Source organism: Coloeus monedula (genome assembly GCF_965178545.1).
Source record: "Coloeus monedula genome assembly, chromosome: 8".
Taxonomy (NCBI): domain Eukaryota; kingdom Metazoa; phylum Chordata; class Aves; order Passeriformes; family Corvidae; genus Coloeus; species Coloeus monedula.
Window position 1 is genome coordinate 28880886 of NC_138788.1, and position 25616 is coordinate 28906501.

Here is a 25616-nt window from a genome sequence, read left to right on the forward strand (position 1 = left end):
ATTAAACGCTTTAGTTTTTTAAGCCCTGTGTTTTCCGAAGAAACAATGGACCATTTCTCTATAGGTGCTGGTAAAATCTCTTACAATAGCCTCTTGAAGGGCTGTTAGTAAAATCATTTAATTACATGGCACTTAAGAATGTCTGGGACTGGGGAGATTTTCCCATTAGGGAAGAAAAGTAATTCATCCATCTATTATTCTAGGAGAGGTAGAAACTAGACCTTTCTGTTTAAATCTATTTTTTATTAGTGTTAAGAGGCTCAGTGGAGGAATTCTATTGCATGCCTCTAAGTGCTGGCTACAGCTGCAGTTTTGAAGGAGCACTGTCAAATTGAAAATTGCATTTTCTCTGAGACGTCACGCCCCGACTGTTTTCACAACAACACCTGAAATTACCGTAACTGGAAGAAAGTAGGTGAAAATTAATGTTTCTCTTCCACCATTTTGCTTATTTTTGTGTTTGACAGCTTCTCTGGGGAGCTGAATAGTTGCTCTGCGAGGTAAAGGACTCCAGCCAATCTGTTTTCCCGAGAATGTTTCACACCATCGCTGTTTGCCCAGCTCACCCTGGACACCTATTTGGCTTCGCCCAGACTTTTTCCTTGCGGATGCGGAGCTCGGCTCCCAGCCCTACGCAGCCGGGCGGAGATGGCTGAGGGAGCGGGTGCGCTGGGACAAGGAGCGCGCCAGCGCAGGTCCTAACGCTGCTGCTGCTTATTTTTTATTGCCATTTTAATTTTAAAAAATTCTTTTTAGATCCTCGAACAGAAGCCGGGACTTCAGACCGAGCCTTTATTTTACCTCCCGCGCAAGTGGCCCCTCAGGGCGCCCCCGGCAGCGCCCCCTAGGGACGCGCGCCGCCTCTCGCCCCGCTCGCCTCAACTTGCCTTTGGCGCCCAATCCGCCCCTCGGCGGGAGAAACCACTTCTCCCAACTCCCTGGGGGGACTCCGGCGGCCTGGAGGCAGGGTGACCCGCCTTCCCCGCCACTCAGCGCCCTCCAAAAGACCACCGAGACACTTTAGAAGATTGTAAAAAGGACATTTCCGAAGTCCCACGTAGTGTGCCTTCTTCGGCGGGACAGGAGCGCGTCCTCTGCTCCGCAATTCTCCCTCCAAGTGGCGCTGAATGGTTCGTGCCAGGACGGGACGGGGAGGGTCCGCCGCCATTTTGTTTGCGTGAGGGTGAGCGGGGCCCTGTGCGGGAAGCGGGGGGCGGCTGAGGGGGTGGGAGGCGGCGGCGGAGACCCGCGGTCAAGCCGAGCGCTCGGACCGGAAAGAGACGGCGAGGGCGGGCTGAGCGACAGCGTGGCGGGCCTACCCCATCCTCGGCAAACATGTACATCAAGCAGGTGAGCCGGCGGGATTTGCGCAGACCGCAGTGTGCGGTGCGGCCTGGGCCTGGCCGGGGCGGTAGGTCCAGTCCTCCTCTCCCCTCCCCGGCCCTGGGGGTTCTGCACCTTCACATCTGCCCGGCCCTCAGCAGGGGGTCCGCGGGCTTGCGGCGGGCTCGGAGGCCTTTTCTTCCATCTTTTCTATCCCGGGGGGCGGATCGAGGTCCAGGCTGGCGGAGGTGCCCCTGGCCCGGCCACGGTTCAGGTCTTTCCGCCGGCTGGGCTGGTGGTGCTCTCTCTGTCTCTCTGCTCCCCTTTCATTCATTGCAGGTGTGAAGTGGCGCTGCGGGTTCTCTTTCATGGACCCGAGACTTGTTCGCGGGGCCCCTTTGTACGCCAGCCCCGGTGTCCCGGCTGCGGAAGGCTCGTACCCAAACAGAGGGCTCTGCTCAGCTGTCAGAGGCATCTTTCAGCTGTTCAAGTTGTGGGGTCTCTTCTTTGCTTTGGGGTGCTGTCTCAGGCCCCCGGGCATGAACCATTTCACCTGTTATTCTTCACCCTTGCCAAAGGATCTATGGCTGGTGCTCATTTAAAAAGATCCTGGTATGGACCTTTTTAAAACAGTTTTTGAGGTCATCATTATATTACTTCTGTAGTATCCCTGCAACCGCTTTAGCAGCAGATTTTTGTTACTGCTTTCGTGCTGCTGCATATGTGTGTTCATACTAAGCCTACCAGGATTCTGATTTCCTGGTGGACTCAAAATTGACCTGTTTCTGACACCCTGCAGGTGTCTTTTTGTAAGAAGAATACTTGCTTAACTTTGAAAGTGCATGTTCTCCACAGATACCAGGTTTTCATCTACTGTTTGGCTGACTGGGCAGTGTTTCAAACGCCTTTTGATCGTGTTTTTGTAAATCACTCTTATCATCATAGGTGGGCACATTGCTTTAAAGACTTTGAGTAAGAGTTTTTGTTCTCCAGATTTGAATTCCCAAAAGCAAACGGCAGTGAAGATACATAGAGTAAGAGTCCAAATTAACTCAGAACAGGGGAAACGTTTCATTTTGAGGAAAATAGAAAGAAGGAAGATTGGGTGGTCAATAACCAATACTGTTATAGGAGCTATGAAAGAGAGTGTAACAATGTGTGAACATGAGAATAAAAAGAATAAGAATAAATTTGATTCCATCAGTATCCCTTATTTTGTTGCTTTCCAGATGTTATTCCTGGAGTTTGAACATTAAAAATATTTGTCTTAATCTGAGTCTATACAAGGTAACAAAGAAGTCATGATGTTTCAGAATATATAGGATGGATGAAGTGATAAACCATCTAGAGAAAAATTTTGGGGACAAGATGGTGGTGTTCAGAGTCTGCATGTATCACACTCCCGTGGTGCCTGAGTGAAAGTTGTGCCCAGTACCTGGTGGTAAAAGTTTATGCTTCTATAGCAGTATTCAAGAAATAATAATTGGTTGTTTTTATCATTTTATGGAGACTTTCAGGTTCTTATGAGACTCAAGTAAATTAATTATTCCAATCCAGATGTTCTTAAAATATTATGGGAAAATTGTAGTAAAGACCAACTTTTTCACCCATTCTTTTAATTTCTCCCCCTCCCCTTGAAATCTAGTGAGTTTGGAAGCAGCACTGTTTCAAAACTTTTGGGTTTTTAAAAATATTTTTTATTTAATATGTAAAATCAAAGTGAATGATTATAGTTGCTGTGGCCTAGGGTGAGTGGCAAGACCTGAGTAAGATATTCTGTTCCTGCTTTTCCTTTGAAAGCTGCTGGCACAGAGCTTGCTGCAAAAGTCTCCATCTAGTAGATGAGGCAGACTGGTTTTTTTAGGGAGGGTTGGGTGTTTGTATTCACAGCCACAGTGCCTGGGTCTTCAGTCCATACATTGACTTAAACCTGCTTTCTGTAGTTTGGTCCATTAGATTCTGAAATCCTTGATTGCTTCCAGTGTAGCTGATCTGAATACAGTGCAGGTGGTTAGAGAAAACTATCTGGCCTGAGGAGAGGGAGCACAGGCAATTGCAGTTCAGAAAAGGTTTAGGTAGGCAAAGTATTGAAGGAAGCTGTATTGGAACACTATTCCTTTTCCAAAATAGCTTCTGCTTCAATCTGATATTTGATGGTCAAGGACTGGTAGTTTTCTGCCTACCTTTAGCTTCAGATTCCAGTAATGAAATAATTTTGCAAAGAGAATTTGATGGGGGAGCTATAATGCCTGGGAAGAGAAGGGCTCTGTTGAATTCTGACTAAAACTTAATTAATACCTTAAGATTTTATTTCATTTTGATTTTTATAAACTCCAGTGTTTGAGTTGCTGTCTGACATGGCATTTTCATTCAATATTAATGAGATGGTTTTAATCCATTAGTACAAACAAGTGATATGAGGAATTTTCCACAGTAATATTTAGTGGCAGGCTGTCATATAATGGGAGAAAGACTGAGGATCAAACTTGACATAAATAAATAGGGGCATTTTCTTCTCCCAGTCAAAACACTGGAACTTTTTTTCCAGTACTTCTTGTGGGCAGAATTTTTCTCCCAACTGTTTGTGTAATGCTACCAGAATATTACAGACTGTGAATGCAGTTCTGAAGGTAGTTATTTCTTGAGATGCTGAGGTGTCCACTTAATAGAGGCTTTTGTAGTAGTGAGGAAAGGCTTGCTTAAATGTTTACAGTACCACTTCTGGACTTTTTCCTGAAGTTTTGTATCTGCTTCTTGAATAAAAAGTATTATGCTCATTTTCTGGAATATGGGCTACTTTAATACTTGAGGGTGTGAGAGAAGGAATGACATATTCAGAGAAAGAGAAAATGGTGATGGGACCATAGACCTTACGAACAAAATATCTAAATAATTTCGTATCTTAAGCTTCAGCAGTAATAGTATTGAGGAGTATCTTGCAAGATGGTTTTGTGTCTTCTTAACAAGTGATTTTTAGTGTATTGTAGCTGTCATAGTGAAACACTGCCACTGTTTTAACTGTATCCTGTTTCTCTTGGGGAAGAGCTGGGCAAAGAACACAACTATTAAATGGTAACTGTAGTCCTGTTTCAAGTGTTCTTGCTGGAAGATCTGCAAATGTCAAACCTTCAGGTGGCTGCTGCATTTCTGGTGTCGTACTGAGCAGAGCAAAGCTGCCGTGCTTTCAGCACAGCTTTGATGTATGAAACAGGTTGCTTGGTGTGGGAGGTTGGATCAGTTTTGTTGCTATGCAGGGCTGAAGTTTTAGGATATTGTAACTCTGTACGTTGTATATTACTAGGCCTGACAAACCTCAAAATGCTGCTGAAATTAAATAGTTGAAATTTGATGTGGTGCTTCCAGACTATTTGCTTCATAGCTCCTGAAGTTATTTGTGCACATATTTATCTTGTTAGGCTGTGAATTGGTAGAACCAAGACAAGCTTGCCTTTTTATGTTTCCCTCTAGATTGTGCAGTAAAATGAGACTATTGCATGTGAAATAGGCAGTCTAGTACAGTTTTTGCAACCTGCAGTTGCACTGCTTGGAGAATTTGCTGTAAGTAGATTGCATTAGAAAAATTAAATATAAGTGCTTGTTATATTGAGTTTTCTTTCCTATATATGATACTTTAGGCGAACACATATTTTTGTGTGGTTTGTTAAAAAAACCTCTTGGAACTCTCTTGCTTGCTATGCTTTGGCCTGCACAAATACCAGCATCTCTTGCTAGGGGAGAAATCTGTCCTTAAATCGATTCTTAGGTGAGGAGCAAGTTTCATGTAAGTTCTCATCTTGAGATGAAAAGCTGAATGTGTGCAGGAAGGGCAGGCAAATTAAATTACAATTGATGTAAATATTCTGTCAAACCTTACAGTACAAAAACTGTTCAAGAACAGAGAGAACTTTGATAAAATAACTTCCTCTTCTCACCAGGTAATCATTCAGGGTTTTCGAAGCTACAGGGACCAAACCATTGTGGACCCATTCAGCTCCAAACACAATGTCATTGGTAAGTTCTGATACTTGCCTTTTAGCACTAATTAAAATTGCACGTTTATTTCAGGTGATATTCATGTTAGTCTCCTTTATAGTTTTTAATAGTCGTCTTACATGTGATGGTTGTATTTTCTGTTTTGGAAACTTCTGTACAGTTGTCTGTAATGTACCACAAGGCGTGCTCCACTTCCAGCAAACAACTATTAACATTCAGTTTTGCTGGGAGAAGAGCTGAATCTTCAGAAACAGAGTGAGGTTCATAAACTCATTCCTAGGTGCACATCTCTGTATCAGCCAGACGTCCTTTACAGGTTCTCCTTGCAGGAAGAGCAGCAGAGAATTTGTATGGGGTTCTTATTTTTTTTATCTATGCAAGTGTCATAATTTTTATAAATAAGCACACCAGCAGTTATGAACTTGTGCAGAGAAAGAAGATCCTCTTTCTTCCAGTTTTAAAGGAATGAATTTCTGGACTGTAAACTGTCAAAAAGTGTAAGTTTTAAAGGGCAGTTTCATAAATAACACGTATTTTAATAGCACACTGTTGTCCACCATTCTCATACCTCTTCCTATTTCTGCCTGTGGACGCCTGGCGCTCCCTTTTTGTTTGCGTTGATTTTAGTGATTGTGCAGCAGCTTTTGAGACTGCTGACCCAACAGCAAACAGTCAGTTTCGGACATAAAATCTTAGTAGCCAGGATTTAACTCTGGTACTAGGAATAAAAACATGCATATAACATGAATAGATATCTTGCTAAGTAATGTTATTTCCTCAGGAGCTAAAACTTTATCCAGGTATTAATGTTTTTAAAATACACTAAAAATTCTGTTTCATTTAGGGTTTTTTGCTTTTTTAAAAAGAATGCCTTGTAATCCCAAGTAGTTTTGGGGATGAGGTGAATCTGGATGGCATGTAGGCAGGCAGGGATGAAAAGCCTGGGGTGTTCATTGCTGCTAGAAGACAAGTGGGTTTGAAACAGATACAGCAGGTGCTGATGCTAAAGAGAAGACTCTGGGCCTTGCTGAAACACTTTGGAATAAACACTGAGATTATGTTGGTGTAGTGCTGTGTTCTTACACCTTTATTTTTCTATATAGAAGTAGCACTTATTCCAGTCTTCTAAAAAAACCACTGCAGGATTAACAAGTGGAGTATTAAGAAGTTAATGTGCTATGTGAAGTTCATACAGTCAACCTGAATGCACAGGCAAATGGTTTCTTCTGGATAAATGTCCTGGGGCCAGGAGAATTTGGCTTAGGTCTACTGTTCTTATTCATCAGAATATCAGTATAAGAAGCAAAAAGACCAGCAATAAATACGATTGGAATAACTATTATTCTCATTGTGGAATAGTATTGGAGTTTGTAAATCCAGGTAATGTGTTTGAGTGGACAAAGGGCTACTGTCCTGTACTCAATGACTAAGTGATCCACCTACCAAGTTCACCTCATTCCCTTGAGATTTCATTTGGCTGCATTATATTTGGGTTCTGCTCTTGAATATTTTTATGTAGTATTTAAGGTACATTGCACTGTTAACCTATGTCAACTATAACCTGTGCTATACTTTGTGTTTTAATTTTCAGTGGGAAGAAATGGATCTGGAAAAAGCAACTTTTTTTATGGTAAGCATGGATTTCTTATTGGCCAAGGGATGCTGAAGATACCAGGTTTCTTTCCTTGTTTGTGCTAGAATTTGGTTTAACAAATTATCCTCCTCAATAAGGAGTGGCAGATTGGAAATCACTTGACAGTGATGAAAGGCATATTTCAATGCACTTGTTTAATACTTAGTCCAGGTTTTTCCCTAGAATTCAGCTTCTCTTACTAAGGGCCTTCTAAGGCTTTCAGTTGGCAAAAGTATTTACAGGAGGAGAGTGATTCTAAAAGTTGCCCACCATGAAAGATGTTCATGATATTTGCAGTAGTTTTAGACGTCCTTAGTGGCTAAATTCTACTCCATAGCAGTATAGCACAGCTTAATGTAAGGTTATGAGGGGGATTGTGTGGGGTGGGAGCACTAATGGAAGAGCAAAGATACTAATTAAAGGTGTCAGTAGTCTTTGTGACAGTTGTGTTTATAAATTGCTGTGTGCTAAGTATTTTAGCAATATTTTTAGCCTAGCCTGTGTGCTGCGTATATGTAGAGGAAAGCTCATGAATTCCTACTTGTTCAGCATTGTTAATGATTATGCAGTGAACCAGAAATGTGGCAACAATAACTACTTCAGATAAATCCTGCTGTACAGCAGGTCGAGTGATAACGATCCAGCAAATTAAGGTTTTTAATGAAGAAATATTGTAAGATTTTAGCAACAGCATGACTGTATTATACAACAGTAAACCAGTGTGTTTTGAGTTAATGAAACTGCTGCATAGCTCCCTGAAGGAAAGAATAAATCTTCTGTTTCTTTACTATTTCATTACAGCAATTCAGTTTGTCCTCAGTGATGAGTTTAGTCATCTTCGTCCCGAGCAGAGACTGGCTTTGCTGCATGTAAGTGAAGGTGTATAACAAAAAAAACTAAAGAATAAGCTAATGCATTTGAATGGTACAACAAAAATGTTAAAATTGCTGGGCTGTGGATATTTTAAGCTAATTATTTTGAAAGCATCTTTCTTTGTTTCCATTTACAAAAGGGAATTTATTACACAGTAATACATTATGTTGATAATGCACACCAGTGAATGTGTAGCCAAGATTTTTAGAAATAAAAATACGCATGCTGGATCTTATGTAAATGCTTTTGCATCTCAAGTCCTTGAAAGGAAAGGAGAAGTGGGGTCATCAGGGAAAAGAGGGAGAAGAATGAGTTCAAAATCTTTTATAAGGTGGCAGTTGTCTAACCGAAACATCTCCTTTCTTAGGAAGGTACAGGTCCTCGTGTTATTTCAGCATTTGTGGAGATTATATTTGACAATTCCGACAACAGGTTACCGGTAAGTTCAGTGAACTGCTTTGGACATAGATTATAATTTCAGACTCAAGTAGTCTCAGTGTTATGGAAGACTTCAGTATGGTAATTGCTTTTGAGTCATTTCTGGTAAAAAGTGCCATAAACATTCTGGGTTAGTTACAGCTGCTTGCAGTAGGTATGTGTATTTACTGGCTTTTGTTTTCTTAAGATTGATAAAGAGGAAGTCTCACTTCGCAGAGTCATTGGAGCCAAGAAGGACCAATATTTCTTAGACAAGAAAATGGTGACGTAGGTACTTCTTTTTCTTATCTGAATGAGAATAGTAGTATTCCTGTAAAATTCTACAGGCAAACCCAACACTTGCATCATTAGCATGAAATAATTTATTTCTGTTGTGTAATACTGGGTGTCAGTCCTTGTGCAATAGACAGCAGACTTTGAATTTGCAGTTTAATCCATCCGTTGATGGGGTGTTTAACTGCTTGCATAGTATTTCTTTCAGGGCTTTTTAAAATAAAAGTTACCACACTCTAGGTGGTTTTATATCCTTCCTTGTGATATCTTTTCTGTATTTCCCTCCTCTGTGCTTCAAGGTCGTTATTTCTTAATCTCTTTCCAATTCTATTGTATTTTAGATATTTTCCATTTTTATTCTCTCATTTCATTTTAGTATTGCCATTTTCAAATGAAGAAGCTTCTTCAAACAGAGCGTGCATTGCACACAGTGGTTATATTATGTGATGTGTAGTTGTGATGCTTTACTGCGTTTTTACAGCTGTCATTTTTACTATAAGTTTTTAATGGCTTCATAATAACATTTCAGGAAAAATGATGTCATGAATCTTCTTGAAAGTGCTGGATTTTCTCGCAGTAATCCCTACTATATTGTCAAACAAGGAAAGGTAAGTCTTTTTCACAAAGTAGAAGGAATCACTGTCAAGGGTATCATGTTTCCTGGATGCCAAACTTAGTTCAATTATTTCAGAAGTAAACCAAAACCTAAATCTACTGTAGTTGAAATAGTTCTTGTATGTAGCTGTTTCTTTGGCAGATGTTACTGTTTTAGTAGTTTATGTTGATTTTAAGAAAAAAAACTTAATGTCCATAAATGTTGATATTTAGTAAAAGGTTTGTGTCATGGTCATCTTTACAATGAGGTTTTTTTCCATATAGTTAAATACAAAGCAGACTTGATTCCTGTGACTATTTCAGTGTAAATTCAAAGATTTCTGGGCCTACAGATGAGGTAGCAAAGTAATGGTAGAGAATTAGAGGTTAAAAATACTGTCAGTGGACAATGAGTGGAAAATGGAGAAGTACCAAAAGTGCACATCAGGTAAAGGGCTCATGGCATGGCCTGTCTTAACTGGTCTTGAAGACCCAAGCAGCTTACTAGAGCTTTCAAAAGACACCCACATCTGCAGACAAAGAACAGACTACTTGTAATGGCTCACAGGATGGATCAAGGAGATGCTGGTGAGTGTCACCTCCAAAGGTTACTGGAAGGCATACTTAGAGAGGAATGCAGGACTCTTGAGGAGCACTTGATGTCAGGAATGCTAACCCACAGTACAGTCTGCCAGATGTTTATCAGGACATATTTTCCTATACAGTTGAATATATGTATTTGAAAGAAACAGCTTTGAGCTGGAAAGTCGCTTGTAGTGAGGATTGGTGCACACTATTTAACAGCCAAAATACATATTCTGGTTTTAATATAAGACAAATAAGAAACAGTTACCTTCTTACAAAAGCATGCAGCCACTGAAATTCTATTAAAGGGAAATGAGTCTTACGTTGGGTGTAATTGTATGACTGATTTGATGTCATATTAATGAGTGTTTCATGCTGTGAATTATTCTAAGATTTGTAATCCCTACATTTTAGTGTGGTTTTATGGAGGCACTTAAACTCTCTGATTTAGTACCAGGACTTAAAAGCCCAAGCTTGAGTTTCTCTAAACATAATTTTGAGTGGTTTATGATTTCTTCAGTGTACACAATACTTGTATCCTGAGTTTTGGCAACAAATGGTAACATTTGAAAAGCAATAAATTTCATTGTAAGCAGAATACTTGCTGTCCTAAACTAACTGTCTCAAAAAGAAAGCAGTGTGGTGTGTGCTGTGTGTCTGAATCTTCCTGCCAAAACCTCAGGCAAGCAGGCAGAGCAAAAAAGTGCAATCTTTGATCTGTTGTGGTTAGCCATACATCCAGAGCAGGTTATTGAAATCATAGATCTTGAATTTTCAGATCAACCAGATGGCCACAGCTCCTGACTCTCAAAGACTGAAATTACTGAGAGAAGTAGCTGGTACCAGAGTGTACGATGAACGTAAAGAGGAGAGTATTTCATTAATGAAAGAAACAGGTAAAATTTCTAAGAAATTATTGCTTTATGCCACAGTAAGTCAATTAACTCTAAAACTTCAGGCTTTTTCAGTAAAGCTATATAGATGTTGTTCATGGTATGTTAAACCGTGCAGAGCTTGTCATATTTCCTCCTTGAATTTCCAATATCTCAAAAGGTTTAGTAAGTTACTTTCTGTGTGCTTTTAGTAATAAAACTTTTTAGCTAAGCTAATACAGATAAATGTACTGTTCAAAATATATGAGTGATGTCAGCTGGCAGTGATCCAAAAATCAGGATACCTACTGCTGTGCAAACACTAAAGTTCATGTTGTACAGTCTATAATAAGTGTATGAGCCAAGAGAGTATATGCTTGTGTTGCATTACATAACAAGTATCAACAGTTCTGCTGTTAGGATGGTTTTTTTGAGAACTTCTGTGTATGGGGTGTATGGACATTTCATGTATGTTGACAAATAGTTAATCACTGGAGTAGATTCAGTGGCTGTAAAGATGAGAGATTATATTACAGCGTTTAACTGAATTTCAATCTTGTCATGCTCTCTAAAGAGGGCAAGAGAGAGAAGATCAACGAGTTGTTGAAATACATTGAAGAGCGACTGCATACTCTAGAAGAGGAGAAAGAAGAACTGGCACAATACCAGAAATGGGATAAAATGAGGAGAGCATTAGAATACACCATTTATAATCAGGAACTTAATGAAACCCGAGCTAAGCTTGATGAGGTAAAGTATCTTGGCTAGTACAAAATGTAATGAGCTGTTGGTTTGTTTTTGCTACCATCCCCTTTTGTTCCTTGATGGAGTCCTGACAGTGTTAAGGGAACTTTCCTGTCCAGCCACCCAGGAGCCACTCTGGCAGTCACAACCACACCACCTGAGCTAGGACCGAAGCCCCTTCCCAGCACAGGTGCCTCGCTTGACTCCCTGCACACCACACTCACAGTCAGATCAGATTTCCCATAGCAGAGTCTCACATGTCTCGATCCTTAAAATAATTGCATCTTGATGTAGTAACTAAATAACAAAGGAACAGCTCAAGCTGGTGCCTCCAAGGAGGGACTCCAGCAAAGGAAACTGAGTTTTTATCCCATCACAGTAGAAGCCTGGGGCTTCCCATGCCCTTTGTTGTGCAACGGGACGTTAGTTCTCTTCCTGTGGCTTCCGCCACCCAAAACTCAATCTGCAGCAGTCCTCAGCTGTGCACCAAACTACCTGCACTGTATGTACTCCTCAGCATCACTGTTCTTCACTAAATAATTTCTTTCTGGAACTACTACTAAAACAGAATCTGGCTACTTAAGCTATTGGTGATATTTCCATACAGCTTTCTGCTAAACGAGAGACAAGTGGAGAAAAATCCAGGCAGCTGAGAGATGCACAGCAAGATGCTAGAGATAAAATGGAGGTAAAAATATTTTTAAGGGCTCTCCAGAGGTGTGTTTTGCTTTGTGGTGTTGGGGATTTTTTGGAGGAAGGAGGGAGGGAGAGGAGGGTGAGGGCTGGTGGTGTCTAAAATTATATTAAATTCTGTTGCATGTATTCATCCTGTTTGGAAGCTTGGGGTTTTTCACATATCTACTGTATTGTGATCTACAGAATAATGATCTTGTGAGTTTTGATAAATAGTGAAATATTCCTTCAGTGTTTAAGATACTGCATACTTAAATTTGCATAGGAAATAGAACGGCAAGTTCGAGAACTGAAGACAAAGATTTCTGCAATGAAAGAAGAGAAGGAACAACTTAGTGCTGAAAGACAGGAGCAGATCAAACAGAGGACTAAATTAGAGCTGAAGGCTAAAGATCTACAGGATGAATTAGCTGGCAACAGTGAGCAAAGGGTATGTAACAGCAGTGAAGTCTTAAAATGTCACTGGCACAAGGAAGTATTCTTGTACACTGAGGTTTTGGTTTTAGACTGGAGCCTGTCACTATTTTGTAAGGTTTGGTAGATTAGTTTAAATACTAGCTTTAAATACTGCTTTGTTTGACTTTCAGAAAAGACTGCTAAAAGAGAGGCAAAAACTTCTTGAGAAAATCGAGGAGAAGCAGAAAGAACTGGCAGAAACAGAGCCAAAATTTAACAGCGTAAAAGAAAAAGAAGAGAGGGGAATTGCTAGGTCTGTGGCATTCTGTACAAATTTTATCAATGCTATCCATCTGCAATTAACAAAAGCTTGTACATGTTGCTTGACAGTGGGGTAGCTACATGCACTTGGAGACGGTCTGTAAAAAGCCGCTTTATTGTTGGGATGGGAACAGTATTTGGCAAAATGATTTTCTAAGCTTAACCACTTCTTGTGGATGATTTTATTGTTTATAACGTGATCCTTTTTGTTACTGATTTGGTGCTTAAATTTTAGAGCCTGGTTTGACACGTCTTGAAAATTCTAATTGTAATTCTTAATGCTTGCTTTTAATAAATTCAAGATTTCTTTATAATACAGCATGTCGTTCCATTCTCAAAACAGACTTGCACAGGCTACACAAGAAAGAACAGATCTTTATGCAAAACAAGGTCGAGGGAGCCAGTTTACTTCCAAAGAGGAAAGGGATAAATGGATAAAGAAAGAACTGAAGTCTTTAGATCAAGCCATCAATGACAAGAAGCGGCAGATTGCAGCTATACACAAGGATTTAGAGGATACAGAGGCAAACAAGGAGAAAAACTTGGAACAGTACAGTGTAAGTTTTCAGCTTATTCTCAGTCTTTTTGGGAGAAGGGTTAAATACTCAGTCTTGGACAGTCAGATTTCAATGCATATTTATAAGGATGATGTGACTTTCTGGTTGGATGTGGTCTTTGAAAAATGCTTACTGAAAATCTGCAGATAAGCTTTAAACTCCTTTAGCATTGCACTAACTTCACTCTCTATGTTGGCTTTGCCTTCTGGTATTTTCCCCAATACGTTTGGCCTGAGTTATCAGGAAGAGGCTTCTATCTGCCTTGCTCTTGTCTACATTGAACGTAGCCACATCATAGATCAGTTTGTTATGTTCTTATAGAAGTCTGTGTTGATTGTTTCCACTTCTCTCATTTTCCGCAAGCAAGAGGATCTTTTTAACTATGCAGCAGGCGCTGCACCCTTGTACCGTGGTTGCAGCTGGTTAGAAGTTGCATCCCTAGGCATGTTAGAAGTTTAATCTGTTATTGTATTACCTGCATAACTTAGATTTTAATTTCCATTCAGAAACAGCTCTTAGAGTGCAAATGCAGCAAAATAATCCAAAGATAGCATTCCTGCTGGGAGCTCCAGCTGTGAAAACACTGCTTTTATATTGAGAGAGCATACAGTGCCAATGCTGGTGGTGTTCTTCTCTTTGTGTAATATGCCTACTGAAATTAAGGGTTAGTCTGACACCAGGGAGGAGTGTAGTTGTACAAAGATGATGGTGTTCTGCTAAAACACTTCTTGATTGGGACCCACATTGTCAAAGTTGTGATTCTCTGAGTTGGTGAATGAAGAAAACAGCATTTACCACTGGCTGACTGCAATTGTACTGGACTGCTCAGTGGTAATTCTATAAAATTGAAGGGGTTAAATTTGTTCTGGATTTTGATTCCTTTCTATAAACATGTCTTGGTTTCCTTTTCCTCCTCAAGGAAGGTTGATTTATGCTTAGGTGAAGAGTTGTATAGCTTTTTGTTGTTCAGAGAGAAGGCATCTTGGGTGAATGTGATTGAGAGCTTGCAAGGTTAGTTTGGAGTGAGCTGGCTGTGTTTTTAGAACACAGTTACTTCTCCTTGTACACATACAAATTTGTAAACACTATTGAGTGCTAGCCCTGAGCTGCTTTGAAAATGGCAGGTGTTAAGTGAGCAAAGGGAGGATGTCTGTGCATTGGCTTAAACAGCACACTGTTGACAGCAGCTGTCTTGAAAATCTAGTACTGCTGGAGAGCAGGCTGAGATTTTTGACTAATAGCAGGTTGACATGGTACACAAGATTAGTTGTACTTATCACAAATGTCATTTCAGAGCATGATTACACAGAAGTTATATGTATGTTAGTTACTGTTTTGATTCCAGTTCTTGCCATGACTTACAGGGATCCATTTCACTTTAATGCCCAGAGGCACAGCTGAAGTCAGTGCCTGCCTTGCTATCTGTGTGGCACCTACACCTTGTTACTGCTTCTTTACAAAGCTGTCTTTTTTCTTAGTGCTTTTGCAGTTTGTTGTAAACTGGTTAAAATGTCTGTAGGACTTACCTGATTTTTTAGTAGTTCAGTATTGAATAAAATAAAGGGTTGGTTGGTTTTTGTTTTTTTTTTTTTTAATATAGAGAGCTGTAGTTTCATACTGTTCTTTTCTTTGTGTTAGAAACTGGACCAGGATCTTAATGAAGTGAAGGCTCGTGTTGAAGAATTGGACAGAAAATACTATGAAGTGAAAAATAAAAAGGATGAACTACAGAGTGAAAGAAAGTTAGTAATTAATTGAAATATATCTCAATCTCACTTAATGTGAAGGACCCCAACTGTGTAGTTTTTAACATGGCATGTAGGTATGTTTTTTAAATATGGCCATGTATGAACTTCTGCACTTTGCCTTCCCATTAGATTAGCAGTCTTTAAGAAAATAATAATAAAACTTACAGATTGCATTCACACTTACAAAATTTTATCGGTTTTATTCTGTAGTTATCTATGGAGAGAAGAGAATGCAGAACAACAAGCTCTTGCTGCAAAGAGGGAGGATCTAGAAAAGAAACAGCAGCTTCTCAGAGCAGCAACAGGAAAGGTAAGATAACCTTGCTCTTGAGAATCCCTTGTGGAATCTCATTCTTAAAGGACAAGTCAGTTTTATCTGAAAGATATAACAGTTATTTTTTAAATTATTGTCTTTCTGTCATAATTAAGTTCGACAAATTATATTTTAAGCTGAATTTTTCAAATATTTATAGTTCTAGAGCTACCTGAAAGTGAGTTTTGCAAGCTCAAGGTAGTTAATATAAGGAGACTAGGAAGAAACGGAATGTTTTTAAAACTTCTTCTGATACCTTTTTGCTTAAAAAAACCCCTAATAAAAAAAACTGAGAAGTGATGGATTCTTATTTCTGTATCTTCTGTTAGTGCTGTAGGTTTACAGGAATTTGGCAAAAAAGAAGGTTACACCTGTTACAAAGTTAATGGTAAAATGAATATTACGCCCACACGTTTTAGCTGCAATACAGTAATTAGTTGTATTTTAACAGGCCATTTTGAATGGTATAGACAGCATAAACAAAGTTTTGGAGCACTTCCGTCGAAAAGGCATAAACCAGCATGTTCTAAATGGCTATCATGGAATCGTGATGAATAACTTTGAATGTGAACCAGCTTTCTACACCTGTGTTGAAGTCACTGCAGGGAACAGGTAATTATGTGCTCTTTAGTGCAGTGTCACAATTCAGTTGTTGTTGCAAGCTGCAACTAAAATATTATTGTTTTGAACTTGATGTCTTGCCTTTTTTTGTCAAAGGGCCTTCTATATAGCGTGATCAAACTGCTATTCCTTTGTGAAGGAACTAAGAAGAATTCTGCCTATTTAAATATTAGTCCTAGCTGCTCCTAACTTTGTCTAAAAAAACCTAAAACAAAACCAGAGAGAAAAAAAGAAAAAAAAAAAAAAAAACAAAACAAAAAGGCCCCAGACCCACACTCCTGACACTTGATTGGTGGTGAGACTTATATTGAATAAAATGGACAGCATCTTCTAGTGTGGAGAATTCTACAGTAAGCAAGGCTGATGTTTCAGTAACAGTAAGAATTATTTCATTTGCACTAGAAAATCTCGTGGTTGAGAATGGTCTCTAAACTGTCAAAAACTACTGTTTAAAAGCTGTCTGAAAAGATGTTGAGTGTTAATGAGTCCGTGTAAAATGTGTTCTAGAAGAAGTGTCTGTTGGGTGATCCACCACTTGCTGCAACATCTAATTAAAATTGTCTTTTTGTGTGATCAGTCCCTGTTCTAACTCATGAGAAGTCATAAAAGTTCTTGTTTTAATGAAATGTAGGTAGTGGCGTAAGAGCTGGAAAGAGCACAGAGGTGACATGATCTTGCAAAGTGTCACATAGAAATATTGATGCTACCACGACTGGAATGCAGTATCTCTTCTGCAACTTCTGTTTCAGTGTGAACAAGGGCGTCTCTTCCAAGCACTTTTCAGTTCTCTCTGAATCCTGTTGTGCACCATAATTTGGAAAAAGCTGTAACAAGCAAGTTGTAGTTCAACTTGCAAAGAAAAAATTGCTTATTTCGGTCCCTGTGGTGCTAATCCTCATAGTGCGCAGGGAGGTCGGTGAATGTGGTCTCTGTCTCTCTGTGTGGTGTATAGAGGTAGCAGAGACAAATTCTGTAGATCCATGCAGAGAGGGAGGGCTGAACGTTGTGTATGGAAATGCAGGCCAGAGGTGTGTACACAGTGTCACTGTACATGTATTGAGCTGCTCTTGGCTGGATGGTGGAATGTAAAGGTGTTGGCTGATCCCATATTAGCAAAAGTGAAAAGAGTATCTCCGCTTGCTTTTTCTAAGGCATGGAATTGAAAATGCAATGCAGCTTTATAGTGATGTGTTATTTAATGGTACCTGCATGAATACTGTCTGTATACAAGTGTTTGTCCTTTTAGAATAGTAAAGTTTAGCCTATTTGTTTGGCTTGTTAAATAGGTTGTTTTATCACATTGTGGATTCTGATGAGGTCAGTACAAAAATCCTAATGGAATTTAACAAAATGAACCTTCCTGGAGAAGTTACTTTCCTCCCTCTGAACAAGCTGGATGTTAGAGATACTGCTTATCCTGAGACTAATGTGAGTAAGAATTCCTTTCAAACCTGCCTTTGCTTCATAACTACAAAGCCTCATGTTTTGAACTGTGTACATTGCTTATTGCCCACCACTTGCTTTTCTGGTGAATGCAGTTAAATACTACTTTTAATGTATGCTTCTCAACATAAAAAAACCCTGTTACAGAGAAGCACTTTCCTACGAGATATCTGCTCTTTATTAACTGCACTTTGCAAGTAAAAAGGCAATACTAATAAGTAGAGTTTTATTGTAACCTGATAATCAAGAATTACTTAAATTGCTGAATTGTAATTCTGTCACTCCAGGATGCTATTCCTATGATCAGCAAACTGAGATACAATCCAAGATTCGATAAAGCTTTCAAACATGTTTTTGGGAAGACTTTAATTTGTCGTAGCATGGAAGTGTCCACCCAGCTGGCCAGAGCTTTCACAATGGATTGTATCACTCTGGAAGGTAAATACTGCAATTTTATAGGATTCCTGGGGACATGGGGCTCATTAAACTTGGTCTGGTCAGTGTTGTCAAAATAAGATAATTAAAAATAATAGTATACTTGACTGAGATGTATGTACAAGGTTGCATTTGGTCAAGTACAATGCTTAAAAATACAGAATTTCTCGACAAGCTGTGGAATTTTCTTAGGATCTAAATGTTAGTAGCTATGTATCTCCATCCTGAGAATTAGAAAGCAGATTAGGTTTGCATTCATCCAGTTTTTTAATCTAATTTAACAGGTGTTTGTTTTCCTGGAGTGTTCATGGTGTTTTCCCAAGGTCAAGCCAGTGTTTAGGGTGTGAATGAATGGCCTTAATTCCTGATAAGGGCAAGATGCATGTTATGTTCTCTGAAACAATCTATATCTCTTGTTAATTGCCTGTTTTTAAGAGGGCAGATTCCCTGCAGGCTTATTGTTGTCTTTTTGTGTCTTAAAGTCAATCTGAAAAAATTTCTAAGGGTGTGTCCGAGGAGGAAGTTATTAATTTTTCAGTATCAGCATACTCTACAAGCCACAGATGCTGCTAATTACTTCATCTCTCTATTTCCTCATAGAAAACTTGAGATTTTTTTTTCCAAACTGGTAGTACTAGGCATTTGCATTTTTCCCTTAATGTAAGTATTTTTTTTTTCCTTCAAGCTGCATGGGTTTCAGAAGTTAATTAAAAACAAACACAAAAGTAAGCCCATGCTTAAAGGAGATCATAGCAGTCTCTGTTCATCTTGAGAGAGGGAATGCACTTAAAATGAATACAGAAATAAACATTTCCCTAATTACTGTAAACATATGATTGCTGATACAGTCAGTGCTTTTGTAGGTTAGTTGAAATGTTCTAGTTAACCTGCTCAGTTGCGTTGTAGAAAGTGTGCTGGACTTTTTGGCAAGCATGTAGTGTGCACTTTATATCTCATTCTGTTCTGCTCTTAGGTGATCAAGTCAGCCATCGAGGTGCTTTGACTGGAGGTTATTATGATACCAGGAAGTCTCGGCTTGAATTGCAAAAAGATGTTAGAAAAGCAGAAGAAGAACTTGGTGAACTCGAAGCAAAGCTCAATGAAAACTTACGCAGGAACATTGAAAATATCCTTTTGTTGTTAGTGGGGAAGGTTGTGTGGCAAAGCTTTTGTTTTGTGGTTACAGTAATAGGTGAAAAACAGGAGACAGACTTGTTACATATTAGCTGTGGCATTTCTTTTGACTGTTTTGTGTGCAGCCTAGTTCTCTGTGTTACTGTATTTGATATTGATCTTTAAAACTTAGAGATGAGGCTAAACCCGAGATAATGAGGCTTTCTATTCCTTTTAGAGTCTGTTGTAGTAACTGCCATAACCAGATATTCTTGTTATCTGTATTAATCTTCTCTGCTTCTTCTGACTCAGGCTGTATTTTTAGTACTTGTGTCCTGAATTGATGTGTTACATAGTCCACTTACGCTCTGCAGGGGAGATGGGAGAGCTTTGTGTTATAATAAGCTCTGAGTTTCTTGACAGTTGGGTCTTTCCAGCCTCTTTGCACAGTGTCCTTTTGAGATCCAGTATCTACAGTTCAGGAGTAAGGGAGATTTATACCGTTTTCTTCTGCATCACCCGGGTGGTTCTGTCCTACAACCTGGACTCCTTTGCTTGTTGACCTGCATCAGTGCATTAGAGACACTGTTGGGACAGCAGATAAGCAGAAGCGTTCTTCTAAATGTCAGGTAAAATAAGCAAGGAAAGCTTCATTTAGCTTAGTTCTTGATAAGTGACTTGATAAGTTGATAAGCTGCTCAAGTTACTTTTGCTGATGATCCTTGAATTTTCCCCTACAACTGATTATTATGGTTTGGTGGAGTTTTGCTTTGTTTCTTATTTTGATGACAGATGAATATATTAGACAGAAAAAATTGAAGGTACTAGTAGGTATAAAATGATTTTTAAAACAAGGACAGAATTTTCCTTAGCCCACAGTATGGATTAATAATGAGATTGATCAGCTAATGAACCAAATGCAGCAAATTGAAACACAGCAGAGAAAGTTCAAAGCCTCTCGAGACAGTATTTTGTCAGAGATGAAAATGCTGAAGGAGAAGAGGCAGCAGTCTGAAAAGACATTTATGCCTAAGGTTGGTATGGGGATATTGAAAGTTGTTACTGGGTTTATATTGTTTCATTAATGTTACTGATAAACTTGCATTCCTTTCTGGTTAATATTATAATACAAAATATTAAGAGATAACTAGAGATTTTCCACAAAAATATGTTAATATAAAGGTGAAATTCATATAAATCTGAGGATTGCTTTGAGGAGTGATTCTGTCTAATATCTGTTCCACAGCAACGTAGCTTGCAGAGCTTGGAGGCAAGTTTACATGCTATGGAGTCAACTAGAGAATCATTAAAAGCAGAATTGGGGACAGATTTGTTGTCCCAGCTCAGTCTTGAAGATCAGAAGCGTGTGGATGCTCTTAATGATGAAATCCGACAACTACAGCAAGTAAGGAAAAGAAAACGTCTTGCCATTAAATGTAGTTCTTTTCTTATCAATAAACTTGGTTTTGTCCTTTTGTATGAAAAGTCACTTAGGAATATAGTGTCATTAAAGTAGTGCTTCATTAGTAGTAGGTAGGTGTGTTTGGAGTTCTCTCATTTGCAAAGTGTATTTGCAAGTTTTCTCAAAACACTGGGTGAATTTTGCCAGTTGATTGTGTGAGAATTAAGGCTATTTGTGTTGGAATCATCATAATTTTCTTGCTATTGACTTTCCAACAATAAATACAAATAGGTATCATCTGAAGGGAGGATGCACAGTATGGGAAAGGAAAACAATTCCTTTAAGGGCGTGATAGGGGAGACAAAACTAAGCTTCTCGTTGACACACATGTTGCTGGAAAAATACTGCTTCTTAAATATACTCTCTAAAGCATTTCTGGGTTTAAGAATTGGGTTCATATAGAAATAAAGATTAATAAAGTCACTGATCTGTGCAGTTGACTTTTACACTAGACACCTTATTTGTTTTTTCTGTCTGTTAAAATTAGAGGAACAGTCTAGAGAATTGTGATATTTGAATACACAGAATTGTGTGAAGAGTAGGTTTTTTTGTTTTTGTGGTTGTACTAGTTTCTTCTTTTTTTGTAACAAGGAAAAAATGGTCCTAGTCAGGTAAGGCAACTAATACGCTACTTTACTTTCTTCAGGAAAACAGGCAGCTTTTGAATGAGAGGATTAAATTAGAAGGCATTATCACTAGAGTTGAAACATATCTCAATGAGAATCTGAGAAAACGCTTAGACCAAGTGGAACAAGTAAGGATTTCCTCTTAAATGTATTTTTGCAGTCTGGTTTTGGTTTATTTCCATGGCTAACACGTGTTAAATAATTTTATAAATATTCATTTGTTACACTGCATTATCTGTGATGGGTTTGCTTCCATATGTATAAACTGGGATAAACAGTTAAGTGTTTCTTTGAATTTCAGTACAGTAAGTTTTTGACAAAAACTACTGTGAATACAATCCTGTGTATAAGTAGAACTATCATAATGACAGATTTGTTTGAAAATTTTAACTATTCTCTAGAACTTTACTAAAATATTGAATGTTGTATGTATATAATAGTTAAATGTAGTTATATGAAAGGATGGCTTGTTTGTCTGGCTTATACTTATGTTCCCATTCCTGCTGAAGCTTGGTGGCATTTATTTATCCCACAGGAACTGAATGAGCTTCGAGAAACAGAAGGTGGCACAGTTCTTACTGCCACAACATCAGAACTTGAGGCTATCAACAAACGGGTGAAGGATACACTGGCACGGTCAGATGGTTGGTAACATCATGTTTTGGAAAGAAAACTCTCCAGGGTTTTGAAAGTTCACACATACCATATTTGATTGAGGAATAGACCATATTGTAATTAACTTGTGTTGGTGGTAATGGGCTTCTGGCTTCAGGGCATAGTACTTGCGAGGCAGCTGTCCTACAAGCAAGATCTTGTATAATTGTTCTGAATTTTGTCTAACCCATTTAAAGCTCAGCTGCTGTCAAATAGACTATCACATCTGTATGGCTTGAAACTTCCTTTGCTTCTCTTCCAAGACTTGAACAATATGACTGTAGTACATTTGTTTGGGGGTTTTTTAAGCCATATTCTCGAGGGGAAGAAAAGAGGGATTTTCAGCCTTTTGCCTGAAATTTAACCTGTTCCTTAATAGATCTTCTTTAGTCTTTCTTTTTGTTTCATAAATACTTTCTTGGATCATTGCTGATTTTATGCAGGCGTGTAAGAGTTACAACTTTGGTTTTGTACTCTTGCTCAATATTGCAGATCTGGATAACTCTATTGACAAAACAGAAGCAGGAATTAAGGAACTTCAGAAGAGCATGGAACGCTGGAAGAACATGGAAAAGGAGCATATGGATGCCATTAACCATGATACAAAAGAACTTGAAAAAATGACGAACAGGCAAGGCATGCTTCTCAAGAAGAAAGAGGAATGCATGAAGAAAATCCGAGAGTTGGGTTCACTTCCACAGGAGGCTTTTGAAAAGTATCAGACTTTAAGTTTAAAGCAGGTAAATAGTGTCCTTGGTTTCATGTTTCACAACCCTAGATGTTAGTGTCACCTGCATCTTGGGTGTCAAATGTGGCTAGAATTGCAAGTCACTTTGGTGTGTTAATATTTTCTGTTTTCAGTTATTCCGCAAGCTGGAGCAGTGCAATACTGAACTGAAGAAATACAGTCACGTTAATAAAAAAGCTTTAGATCAGTTTGTGAATTTCTCAGAGCAGAAGGAAAAATTGATAAAAAGACAAGAAGAACTGGACAGGGGTTACAAATCCATCATGGAGCTGATGAATGTCCTTGAGCTCAGGAAGTACGAGGCTATTCAGCTGACTTTCAAACAGGTAACAAAATGGGAACTGTTGTAAAGACACTGGTGCTGAAATCAATCAAGCTGTCCCATGGTGTAGCAGCAATATGGGAAGAAGCAGATACTAAATAAATCTATACTGGGAGAAAGCAGTGTCATGTAACTTGAGGCTTGTGTGTTTTTTAAGTACTGAAAAATAAAGAGGCTACAATTTTCAGTATGTGCCCATCTCCAATACAACTCTAGCTTTTCTTTAAACCTTTTCAATACTTCCTGTCAAGTGAGTTCCTGTGTATGCTGTACAACCCTTTCTGGGAACTGTGGCAAAAAACTGCACCAAATCCCTTCTTAGATTTAGTGAAAGTAATTCTAATGTTGACAAAGGATTTTCACTACGAAGTCTGTGAATTCTTCTCTTTAAAGGTTTTTTGCTTAACTGAAGGTTACTAAATAAATCTTGGTTTTGCTACAGTTCTATGTTTTAATTGTACCATTTTCTTGTAAAAAATTTTGAAAATTCTCATACTACAAAAATGGTTGGTTTGGCTCTTTTTTTTAACTCAAGCTTTGTACAGCATACATTTCTTCTGCTTAAGAATGTGGATCTCTGCTTTGAAGCAGATACTTCTTGTGCTCATGCAAAAACAGCATTTGATTTCACTCTGTAAAAATGAGTTGGTTTATTGACTGTTTCTTTTTCAGGTGTCAAAAAATTTCAGTGAAGTATTCCAAAAGTTAGTACCTGGTGGCAAGGCCACGTTAGTGATGAAGAAAGGAGATGTGGAGGGCAGTCAGTCCCAGGATGAAGGTGAAGGCAGCACTGAGAGTGAAAGGGGATCTGGATCTCAGAGCAGTGTTCCATCTGTAGATCAGTTCACTGGAGTTGGCATAAGGGTAAAGAAAAATACTTGTTTTTCAGTCCCCTGCATGTTTGTTTAGGTTGCCTTCGAACTATATTTTAAAAGGCAATAGTTAGTTGATCCTGTTTGTTTAATAGCAAGTGATGCTGTGGTTCAGTGTTATGGAATAACCTTGCTGTTGCATTGTTTTCTTAGGTATCATTCACAGGGAAGCAGGGTGAAATGAGAGAAATGCAGCAACTTTCAGGTGGACAGAAATCTTTAGTGGCCCTGGCCCTAATATTTGCCATCCAGAAATGTGATCCAGCTCCGTTTTACTTGTTTGATGAAATTGACCAAGCCTTGGATGCCCAGCACAGAAAAGCTGTCTCAGGTACCTGTCTACCTTTTATAATCTTCATTGTAGTTGAAGGTAATAGTTTGTATTCTCATCCCTGATGCTTAAGAATAAAGCTTTTAATCGTAAAAGCACATTTTTGAGAAGCCCGGGGTGTGTTTGGGGAAGGTTTCATGAACTTGGTTTTAGGTAGAAGCTCCATTTTGTTACTGCATCTAAAGGGTCTCCTTACTGCACTTAAGTGTGTTGAAAAACAGTCCTGTTTTGAAGTCTAGTTTGATATTAAAAATGAATGGAAAAATGCTTATGCTGTTTTTACTGTAGAAGTTTAATACCATAGTAGGTTTGCTGAGTGGCTGGACTTACCGGAGTCCATACTGCAATTAATGATAATACTTGTATGTATTATCTGGGAAGTAAAACTGGTATAAATACTTGCTTGATTTGTGAGTATTTTGCTTCATTAACCAAAACCTCATTTTGAATAAGGCAGAGTTTTCTATTCCTGTCTGTCTCACTTTATTGAGAAGATTACATTAATAAAGAATTTTTTTTTTCTTTTTTAGATATGATTATGGAATTAGCTGAACATGCTCAGTTTATTACAACAACTTTTAGGCCTGAACTGCTTGAGTCAGCTGACAAGTTCTATGGTGTAAAATTCAGAAACAAGGTAAATAGTATGATAGGCTTTTTGGTAAACGCTGTAATTAAAATAAGTTGTGCATTTGAGACTTAGCAAGAGTTCAGAGTGAATCAGACTCACTTCAGCTGATCAATTTCTAGTTCTGTTGTGGTCTTCTATGAAAAGTTCTCTCCTTCTTGAAAGAGAATTTAAATACCTGCAGATGTCCCATGTCTCATTCTTTAAAGGGAGTTATAAATTGGTCATAGATCTGTTGCTGAGTCCTGGAGCCTTTGGAAATGTCTGTCTTATTCTGTAGGAGGTACTGTAATAACTGAATGCTTCTTTGTTCCACCAGGTCAGTCATATTGATGTGATCACAGCAGAAATGGCCAAAGACTTTGTAGAAGATGACACCACGCATGGTTAAAGGAACTTGTAATTACTGCTTATTTGGAAGATGTGTATAGTGCTATGTTTATGCCAGGGACCTGTACATTTAAAATATGAAGTATTTAGTCCTTGTTTAAAATAGTTTTTGAACACACATTTTAACCAAGACCCCAGAAGGCTTAGTTTCAAATGAGCTTGAGTATCCGTTTTGTCTCTGTTGCTGTATTTTATAAGATAATTGTTAATGTTACCTTTATACAATACCTGTAGTTTGGAAATTTTATTCTCTTCCTTCAAATCTTTTGTAAAGTGTTTGTTGCTGTTTTAAAGCTTTTCAGAAAGTGCTAGCTATTTCTTCCTAAGTATAGTTTTATCATTTATATTGCCTCACATGGTTTTTTTTTAATGGCTTCAATTAAAATGGTTGGTTTTATGGCTGTAACTTGTATATATTAAGTTTTTGGGTTATATTGTCTTTCTGAAGAGGAATCCACTGAGATGAAGTAAACACTTGGGGTATTAGAGTGGGGTATTTCAGAGTGAGACAAAACAATTCTCCCAAACCACTCCTTTTTCCCCTTTTCTGCACATTGCCAGTCCCAGAAGAAAACTGCCCCAAATCTATGCTTGTCCAAATCCATAGTGTTCTGG

General features: G+C 38.6%; 1 protein-coding gene across 1 annotated transcript; it reads left to right on the plus strand.

Annotated features, from left to right (window-relative positions):
• The first annotated feature begins 1244 nt into the window (after positions 1-1244).
• SMC3 (structural maintenance of chromosomes 3) lies at positions 1245-25372 on the plus strand. The gene is made up of 29 exons (XM_082285777.1): positions 1245-1350; positions 5259-5334; positions 6908-6946; positions 7751-7818; positions 8190-8261; positions 8448-8527; positions 9063-9141; positions 10491-10608; positions 11159-11334; positions 11936-12016; positions 12287-12451; positions 12609-12730; positions 13082-13295; positions 14934-15037; positions 15254-15353; positions 15808-15968; positions 17264-17405; positions 17708-17858; positions 18829-18981; positions 19851-20002; positions 20215-20373; positions 21077-21184; positions 21592-21700; positions 22203-22450; positions 22572-22784; positions 23453-23644; positions 23806-23983; positions 24514-24620; positions 24931-25372. The coding sequence occupies exons 1-29, from the start codon at positions 1336-1338 to the stop codon at positions 25000-25002; spliced, it is 3654 nt and encodes a 1217-aa protein (XP_082141903.1). The 5' UTR covers positions 1245-1335; the 3' UTR covers positions 25003-25372.
• Positions 25373-25616: the final 244 nt, after the last annotated feature.